Source organism: Dermacentor albipictus, chromosome 2, assembly GCF_038994185.2.
Source record: "Dermacentor albipictus isolate Rhodes 1998 colony chromosome 2, USDA_Dalb.pri_finalv2, whole genome shotgun sequence".
NCBI lineage: Eukaryota > Metazoa > Arthropoda > Arachnida > Ixodida > Ixodidae > Dermacentor > Dermacentor albipictus.
In genome coordinates this window covers 111,898,593-111,909,073 of record NC_091822.1, presented here as the reverse complement: position 1 = coordinate 111,909,073, position 10,481 = coordinate 111,898,593, and the positions used below count along the sequence as shown (strand labels likewise).

General features: G+C 43.1%; 1 protein-coding gene across 1 annotated transcript; it reads right to left on the bottom strand.

Annotated features, from left to right (window-relative positions):
* Window positions 1-292: 292 nt before the first annotated feature.
* LOC139055766 (uncharacterized) lies at window positions 293-7,252 on the bottom strand. The gene is made up of 6 exons (XM_070533298.1): window positions 7,180-7,252; window positions 5,348-5,513; window positions 2,884-2,966; window positions 2,017-2,139; window positions 923-1,043; window positions 293-343 (listed from the first exon to the last, which is right to left on the bottom strand). Exons 1-6 carry the CDS (start codon window positions 7,215-7,217, stop codon window positions 293-295), a joined length of 582 nt encoding a protein of 193 aa, XP_070389399.1. The 5' UTR covers window positions 7,218-7,252.
* Window positions 7,253-10,481: the final 3,229 nt, after the last annotated feature.

Sequence of the window (10,481 nt, the reverse complement as noted above, 5' to 3'; positions counted from 1 at the left end):
ATCACTCAGGTAATCAACACATTTGCGAACTACTGTAGACTTCTATACATTGACTTTCAGAGACTGAACATGTATTTAATTCATTTGAGGTACCAGCAGTCATAGAGACTTTGCGTAATCAAGGAGCAGAGGAGGCATACGTGAATATCTTGCGGCGATATCTGCAAAGATACCTCAGCTACCTTGGTTCTCCCCAAGAATAGTGGAAAGTTACTTATCAAGAAAGGGGTCAGGCAAGTAGACAGAATCTTTCTAGTACTATTCACTGCATGTTTAAAAAATATTCAAGCTATTAGGCTGGGAAGGCCGAGGCAGGAGGCTCAACAGTGGATGCCTCAGCAACCTTCAGTTTGCAGATGAGATTTTGCTCTTCAGCAACACTGTGGACTTGTTACAATAAATGATTTAGGACCTTGAGAAAGTGAAAGAGTGAGTTTGAAGACAACTATTCAGCAGACAAAGATAATGTTCAGTAGTCTGGCAATAGAACAAGAATAAAGGATAGCTAGTCAGCCTCCAGAGTCTCTTCAGGTGTAGCTTTTTCTAGGTCAATAACTCAAAAGGGACCCTGATTCTGAAGTGAAAATTCACAGAAGAATAAAAATGGGTAACCGTACATACGGCAGGTATTACTAAATCCTGAGTGAGAGCTTGCCGCTGTCATTTACAAAATTACAAATTACGAAACGTTACAAATTTATAATTTGCAACATTACAAAAAAGATACTTTGATATCCGTGACCTCACGCTGATGTGCAAGCGCGGGGAGTTTCGACCCACTATTATAGCAATGAAACTAGTAATTGGCCATCATGTACTCTTACTATATTTTAATAACTAACCGATTACATCTAAATTATCAAGAAATATCTATTTTACGCGTGCGTAGCGTATTGGCATGTGAGGGTTTGTTAAGCGGTACCTTGGATAACTTCCTCTCCTTGAAGTCGTCTAAGACGAGGTACGTCATGCAGCCGCCGAAGTAGCACACGGCGTGGTAGTAGGGCCGGATGTAATATTCGTTCAGAGTTCGCAGCATGAGGCTGAAATAATTAAAAGAGATCAAAGAATTCGGAAAGGATAAATGTACAACTCTACAGCACGGGGAAGACTGTATGAACGGGTATAGACCCCTTTCGCTGTGTACACACACAGGCCCTGGAGGTAGCAGGCTAAACGTAGCGGGCAAGAAAGGCATTGGCGGCGATATCGCGTAGCAGGACTGCGTTAAAGTCTAAGCCTGCAGACTTTGAACATTTTTCCTGCCTACATAATGAATATACTACAAGTCAAGGTTGCGGTAAGTTGCACGAAAAATTTTGTATGTTAGTCTTCACGCGTGAGGCGCATGCCTTTTACCTCAAAACTTAAATATACACTTTCCGCAAAGTGAAACAACTTCAAAACGCGCTTTGCGCTCCGGCGCAGTAGACTGATAAGATCCGTGGTCGGAAGTTTCTTGGGGCCGCACTCTTGCTGCTGTTATAGCGCCCAGTGACCTATACTCGCGGACAACTATCTGTGGCTATGAAAAAAAATCTACGGAGGCAAAGCGCGCACAAGTGAAAACTGTTCTGAAAAGAGACCCGCGTTTAAATCCACGTCAGATTAAGCTGGGGAAGAGCAAACATGAACACCTTATTAGCAACAGTCAAATAAGACAAAACACACACCTGAGTGTAATGGTTGACTTAATTTGCGGCGTTTCCCTTCCCCGTCTGGAAAAAACGCGACACCATCACGTTTTCCCTCGCACGTGGAAGCTGCGTAGACTCGGCGTCTGTTCGGAGAGCTCAGAAGCACTGTCAGACGCTGCCGGACTACTTGGCGCGGTAACACATGTGCAGCAGCCACGCGACCGCAGCTGTCCATTCATAGCCACAGAAAGTAGACCGCGAGTATAGTCTCACGAAAAAATAGAATGCTACGATGCTAAGAGATTGTTTAGTGAATGTTCCCCGCACTGGGTGGAGTGACCGCATGTACTTTTAATGGGCAGTAAACTTCAATACTTACTCCGCACTCGATCCTGGGAAGATCATAAACGGTGGCAGCTGAAAGACTGCAGCGATGAACGTTCCAGCAATGCAGCCCAGTAGAGATAGAAGGGCGAATGCTCCGACTGTAAGTGTCCTGTGCCTGTGCATCAAGTGTCCTTGTCAAACAACATCGGTAGCATCGTTTTAATTGTGGAGCTTTCCTGGCGAACAATAAACGATTATTTGAAAGAACGAATGCGAGTTGAATATCTAATCCGGTATAATATTCATTCATAAGAATGGCCAATGGTCCCTTCGCGGTAAATCAACCTATTTTACGTGAAGCTTATCTCGCTGCTTTTTGCATATATTAATTTATTTGATAGCTACTCGTAGTCTCTTGCGTTAAATTAATAACTGACTGTCATCTAGCTTGTGCAGTATCCTTTGTAGGTGTGCTTATGTTTCCATTTTTCTGTTCGAAGTAAACCAATCGTGAATAACGCTACGATTATATCTTTACTTATCCAACTAGGCCAAGAATAAACACTGCAAGCTGTAACTAAAAACTCTCATATGTTCAAAACACTCGTGCACAATACTTATGTGTGACAGGATCGTATTGCTGTATGAGCATTTAGTTTCGCTGTACCATCGATTCAAATTAAAGGAATGAATTACGGGCGTATTTGTGTAAGGTCGCTTTCATGTGAACCTAACAACTTTGAGAACAGATCCTATAGTGCTTTTGGGCCACTTTCTTAGTTTGTACACGTAAAAAACAGCTGTATTATAAGTCTTTAACGAATATTTTTACGCAATGTAACAAGGAAATAATTTTGGAATGCTTATTTTTTGTATGCGGTCCCTCGCACTATGATGTTCCTCATTTGAATGAACTCACCGTTTGAATATCAGCAGTGTAACAAGAGAGACGACGAACAGCTGGAAATCCGTCGACAGGTACCACACGTGCGGTATGACATCCTGGCACACGAAAAAAAAGGAACATTGCCCAAAAGCAAAGTTCAATGTTATTAGCGCAGATAGAGAGAGAGAGAGAGAGAAAGCACTTGACTTGTGTCTACTTCTTTGTTCCGTCTAAGGTAGGTGCGTGTTAAACCAGCCCCCAAAAATTCCCCCTAAACCATCAATACACATCATTAGGAGAGCGAAAGCTTTTAACGAAACACACAGTTTTCTTCTGGCGTGCGCCTAGTCTCCTACATGCTACTAAGGGCGAGTAAGGGCTGTAGAGACATAAAGGAGGCCGGTACAATGAGCATGAACGGGTAGGATAAAGGTAAGCTTGGTATTTAGATTCCAAATAGAGTTTGATGGATTACGTGGGAAATGAAGGTGATGTAAGAATGAACTTCAGTGATACTGATGTGCGTAAAGCCAGTTCCTGGCAAATTAGTTCTACAGAAGTTCAAAAGGTGAAGGAATGTTTGCGAAAACAAAATTTGTCATCCACCCGAATGTAGCACGATGCTACAAAGAAAACCCATGCGAGTTTCTCAGATAGAAAGCGTCGAAGTTTAAACAGAATTCGTCCTGGCCTAGGGAAGCTTGAATCTGGCGCCAAAGCCATCTGAGTGACCATCTGAGCTACCACCATCTGAGCTAACCGAGAGCCGAGAAGATGGCAGAGAGACAGTGAAATATTTGACAACTCGCCTTGACCAGGACGACTCGCGATCCAGGACGATTTTTTTCAGCTCTGCAATAATGTTTCTGAAATAAAAATCGCGTGGGTTTCCCTTGTAGCTTTGTTCTACAATCCGGTGGATGACAATTTCTTGCTTGCAACAGCATTTCCTAAAGCTTTCCAAGCAAGCTATTCTCCTGAATTTAAGGAAACAAGTCCAAAAGCTGGCGCTACCTATAATAGGACAAGGCAGCGAACGTAATGTGCTTATCAGCATTATAGGTGCCCTAATGATTTTGGCCATTTGATTTTCATAAAATGTTTCATGGAATGTTTGGATACAGGTTTTTGATATATTTTTCCCATGCATCAATGCGTACTAGTTCAAATACTGTTGCAGTAGGGAGTTCATTATTCTGTGGTGGCAAAGTCTCAAAACGCAAGTAGGGCAAGCGCAGGCTAAGGAAAGTTCAAATGTTTAATACTGGTGATTTCTTGCCGTAGTAAAAGCAGGCTGGCCTGTGAGAAGAAAGTGCTAAGAAGTAGCAAATGTTGTGGTCTTTCTGCTTCCTCATGCTAGGCGCTAAACATGCCCGTTCATGTATCTACAGAAAAAAATGAGCTTGAATAAATCTCAGGCACCACAACAAAATAGTCGGCATTTACCAAAATCTGTATAGTGATGGTCACTGACCAAGGTGTAGGCTCCTCTCTAGGTGCACTATGAGGAGTAGCGGACCGCAGTACAATCGGGTTAAGGAAACGCGCACTCAAGAACCTTTGAGTTAACCAATTGAAAATGCTGTATTTGGTAACATTCCCAGAGCCCGTACAGGACGTATATATATTTCATAAAGTGCACGACTCTATACGCAGTACTTTTACTCATTTCTACATGGTCTGAACGAAAATGAGTTCAACCGGCGCGTTTAATAATTACTTTATGGTTGAATCACGAGCATTTATTAGTGACTATAGCTGGTATGCCTGAAGATACACGAATGAATAATTTTAAAGTGCAAAACACGGAACCAGAGAATATGTGTAGACTAGACAACTGCTTCTCCTGCCTTAACACGTTTTATTTTGTCCCATATTTTGAGCTTTACTAACTTGAACAATAACAGTACGTCTGCCGAAAGCAATACCATTCCTGAGTCCACTGTGCTAATTTTCGTCGACCTAACTTAGAGGTAGGAGACTTTATGCAGTTGCCTATTCGCAATGTTCTCGCAAAATTACACCTGCGAGAGGCAGTTCATGCCACCCTTCCTGCACGCCGTTTAGGCTTTTAAGAGCTACCGCTCTTTCTCGTTGGATGTCTTGAATTTCTCCACTGCATCAAAATTGTTGCGAAGCATTTAAAATTTAGTTATCTTTACTTGCTGGCCCCAACCGGTGCCACGTACATGGGAAACATATTAATGGCGAGTAAAAATCAATGATCTGTAATGGAGGTTCCAAGTTTGTCAAATTCACCGCCGACACGTACTCGCCGAAAGGTACCCATTCCTTTTGTGAAGACCTGACACTCTTACATGACTGCAACGTGTATTCGAATACAGCTCAAGTTGAAAACAGTGAAAAGTTCTTATAACATAAGGCTGAAGTTTAGGCTGCCAGCATTTGTACTGAAAGTATAATGCAACGACAAAATGCACTGTAAAGTCCGTAGGCGCCTTTCGTGAAGGCGTTTTCATAAAGAGCTTGCACTTACTCGTTCCCTGATGCCATCGAAATTTCGGATCTGCAGAAGCAAGTACCACCAATGAGAGGTGACCTCCTTGTGCAAGTCTTGGAAAAACGCCTTCGTGTTGGGACCCGTGACGAAGGGCTGAAGCGCGTACAGGCACATGATGATGAAAAACAGTGGAATGCAAGTCCTGCAGAGATAATGATGTACTTACTGTCCTTAAAGTGAAAACTGGAGAATGTCGTCACCTCTCAAATTTCACTTCTTCGGTTTGGATGCCCGTTTACGTGTAGAGAACTCTCTTTTATCAATACACTTCAGTAGTGGTACGAAAACAAGAATATGGGCATTAAGGCTTCGGGTTAACTGAACCCTCTACTTAACAAACGTGCATCATACTCACATCCACGCGGTGAGTTTTGCTAAACATATTCAGTCGTTTGTAGCCTCAACCATCTCTGGGCAACGTGCTGTTTTTAAATAGCAGCGGTGAAGGTATAGTTTTTTCCTCATCTTCTTTTTTATTTCTTTGTTATGATTAGGAGGGATGTACCCGACAGTAAATAGATGAAGATTTATATCCTACCCAACTACGACGAGCAATTTAGAAGTACATAAAAGATAATCCTGCCACGTTCACATTTCTTTCCTTCGTAATCTACAACACCATGATCAAAATAACATTGACACGTTTACTAGAAATCCATTATGGTTCTTGACGTACGAGATTAAACACTGGCTGTTCTTTTCAACCATGCCCTCATTTCTTTTTCCTGACATCACACGATGCGATATGACTAACCATTATGCAGATATCACTGTAATAGAAGCTTGGGAGTTTGGAAGTTCAATTCGTGGTGATTAGAAGAGTTTAGGCCATGGCGGTAACACGCAGAGGTAAATAAAATCTGTCTGTCTGTCTGTCTGTCTGTCTGTCTGTCTGTCTGTCTGTCTGTCTGTCTGTCTGTCTGTCTGTCTGTCTGTCTGTCTGTCTGTCTGTCTGTCTGTCTGTCTGTCTGTCTGTCTGTCTGTCTGTCTGTCTGTCTGTCTGCGTCCGTCCGTCCGTCCGTCCCTTTTATATTCGTCCCCCCCCCCCCTAAGAGCTATTCCAACAACTTTATCTAATAACTCATTTCTATGAAAAGTAGGCTGTCTCATTTTGACAGCCGCAAGTTATCAACATCTAAAAAGGGGGGAATTTTACGAGCACTATAAGAAATTTTATATCTTGACCAAGCTCATCTGGTAACTGCGGAAGACTTAGACAAGTTTTGCTGTCATGCACAAGGCGGCAGTTTTATGTAGTTTATGTGTGATTTGTATGTGTGTGTGGTTTGTATGAACTCTCTACGAAGTTGATTGCAACGGCCCATTTGTCGTGTCTATTCGCAAGACGCACGGTAAATTTCCATGTCATGGTTACACATCAAAATTCATTAACGGGCGCATTTGTGCGCATTCATGACAAAACTAAGCGCGAACAGGACGACCTAATAAGACGATAGCACAAGACGCTGTTCTCAATTGACATATTTATGACGTCACACCTCCAGTTATAAGAAAACAGGCCTAAGGAACATGCATGTATTCCTCCGTACAACATTCAATTTAGTCCTTGGGGAATCCTTTGTATCATTCGCTCTCTTGATATGTCTCGCATGATAGCTTCTCCATGCATATACTCTTCAGGTCTGTTTTTATTATTAAGCTGAGATATGGCGTGATAAAGATGCCCCATGCAGGTATTGTCTCGTACTTTCTCCTTGTAGTGTCATCCGGTTCCCACTAAAATTTATTTTGAATGGCTGCACATATTTGCTTCCTCAAAACGCAGAACAATGTAAAGCGCTTCTTACCTAATCAGCCGTCTGATAACGCCGATTATGAAGACCATTGCTCCATTTCTCGTTTGCCTTGTGACAGTAAAACATAGTAAGAAGCCACTGCAAAAAAGCAAAAGCAAAATATTGTCTTAGAGCATCTCAACACGCGAATAGAATTTATGCGGTATCATGAACAACTTGGTCATATCGAAAATATTGATCAAGCGACCAATTCACCAAATTGTTCCGTCACAGTGCACAGTTTCACAGAAAGAGGGATCTGGATACCACAACCAACCATATAACTAAGAACAATACCATAATATCAAAGGACCTGCTTTCCTTGCCTATTTCATACATGCGGCATACTTGAAATAGTCATGATGCCTTTTTTTTGTAATAGCAAGAAAACACACAACCCCTGCTCCCCCCCCCTCCCCCCACCCCCAATATGATAGCTTCTGCTGCTTGATGGTCTTTATATTAAATTACTGGGACATTTAGGTAGTCTTCACTACAGCTAAAGTAAAGTCCGGCTGTGTTCGCATATTCTATATAAGTTGCATTAGACGTTTCTATACTTGCCTCAGAAAAAAGAACGTGTCGACGCTGCTGAACCCAGCGGTTATGATCATAAATGACCACCTGTCTGATAGGAGGAACAAGTTGAGCAGCCCAGCTGAAAAGAGTTAGAAACAGTTTGCACGGCATCACTCGATAAAACTAAGGAATAGCTTCATCGGCAGAATACGCAATGTGGCCCACATTGAAATGGCCACGGCATTCTCAACACTATGGACTAACAAAGCTATAGTCGGTTAAGATTACTCAGCAATGCTAATGAATTGTTCAGGACAACATTAATTTGGGCTAGATGGTGCCAACTTGAATTAGGAAAGAACAGCCCCAACTAAGACAATCACGAGAGGGCGAATGACACCTATTCCGTGCCACTTAACCTATTCACGTGCCATCCGCAAATTCCGTGTTACGAGCCTAATGACATCCGAACACGAAGCCGATGCATGCATGAGCAAAAAGGCACTAGCGCTTTTTTTTTCTGTTCGCATATTCCACGAGGCCTTGACACTGTAGCATTGAAGTCTATTTTAAGTCCACGCAAATCACCCTCGTCACACCTTTATCTTGTACTTCAAAGCCCCCTCACAATTTCTAAATGACTATTGGTTTAGCACAGAGATGTAGCACCATGAAAGATATCCCTATTATTGAGTGAGGCTAATTTAACTTGCAAATCGAGTGCGGTTGATTCAAGTAACTGGGCTGGCTGAGTCGTAACTTTTACGAGTTCTCATAAATTGTCTACGGTGGCATCCATTTTGAAAGAACAAGCTCCTTTCTCCCTGTCGACCATCATTCGGTTACAAACGAACAGAAAACGAACTTAAGAAAAAGGAACTCGCAGTTCCGCCGGAAAGGCGAAGTATCAACTGCAATATCAAAATAGTAGACAGCTATACGAAGCAATGATATTAGTTTTATCAGCCGTATAGGCTTGTAAGGGTTTGTAGATGCACATGCTCGGCTGCGCGCTCCTAATCGTGAGGAGCGCTAGCGCTTGTTCAGCAAGGGTTAAGTCGTGTCACGATCAACAACCAGCCTCACCAATAGCCGACGCAGCCTGGCTGACGCCCTTAGGAGCATAAACTAAGCAAACAAAACCAAAAGAGAGAAAACGAAAACATGGGCGAAGCGCGCATGACCTACTCACACCACGTGTCTGACATTACCGAGCCGCAGTGGCCGAGGGCAATGTGAACGATGCCGTAAAAGCGCATGCCGTGCAGGAACTGCAGGGCGTAGTAGTCTTGCTTATTCTTGTCGGCAACCTTGAGCAACATGCGGGTGTTGGACGTCGCCGAAAAGGCCGCGATGAATTCGGACAGAGCGCCTGAAAAGAATGTAGCGCGCGCACATTTCCGTCAGGGTCGGCAGCTAAACGCATTTGTAATTCTACGATCAGATCAGCGCGATGTATACGCTTTCGCGAGCCCTTGATTTGCGGCAATAACACAGGAATCACGAGGCCGGGTGCTGCTCTTCCATTGTGTCCGCAGAATCGCGTATAACGAGCGGCAACGAATCACAATTCAGTGGTAGTGAACTATACATGATGTTCGTTTACAGAATAATCCGTGTCGTGTAAAGCCCGCTTAGTACCACAGGGATGGCTGAATCAAAATATGAACGGATGGACAAATGCATTTACTCACAGCTCCTATAGTTCTATCCTGTCTGTTAGATTGACTAACCCTTTCAGCGTCACTGACGTACCTGCACTCTTGCGCGTTTCGGACCTGCGATATTCTTTTTGGCATTTCTTATGTCAGATCACATTGTGTGGACAATGTTATCAAAAGAAGCACTTGCCAATTTCCATATCATTTGTTCTTAATTTCTGCACAAGCAAGTACAAACAGTCGTGTGTGTTGTATAGTATCCGAGAAAAAAAATCCGACAGTGGGGGCACGTCACGCATGGAAAAGAACCTACTCTGAAAGGGGCAACCTTGGTGTATTTCTATTAGTACGCCTCACCGTTCAAAGGCATGGCCTACAGCGCGACGAGGCCAAACACATTTGATCATTGCATTGATACGAACCGGCTTCGAATTCTACGGTACTATAATAACCTTCTATCTAGCAGAGGAAAAAGTTCGCAAGTACAACGCACCAGGTCGAGCAACATCGTTCTGTAAATGTGTTTTTAACTGCCTGCCAGCTACGTCATCGTGAGATATACAAAAATAGACTCCACGTACTGCGGTTTTTCTTCCTCTTCGGCTCTCGGTTCATGAAGCAGTCGACATAGGTACCAGCTGCGACGGCGATGAGTAGGATGCATAAAAACACCCTGTAAGTAGAAGCATCCCATACTCAGAAGAATGCTCCAAGACTCACAGCTTGATTGTTAAAGCACGATGTCATCCAAAATAGTGAATCGTTTATGCCGGCATAATGTATTAGAGTTCGAAAAAAAGGAGCTAAATCAAATAACGTTATAGCCGCTTCAATAGAAAGCAATCATTAGTTGAGTCAGGTGGGTTGTTGGAAACAATGGCCAGCACATTCAAGTGTTCGACGAAAAGTCGTCTGGCGAGGAAACATACTGGTGCAAAAAAAACGTGCAGTCGCCAAGAATAAAATAAAAATAAACAACATGACGTTTCAGGCCCCGCACAGGTCCCTTGATCACAATGAAGTTATAAGCATGGGCGCGCGGCTATTTATGGGTGAGGTCGCGCAGCGTACGGGTGCATATCTCTGGCAGATTACCCCGCATCCTGTTTATCGTGCATCCAGTAGATTGAATGT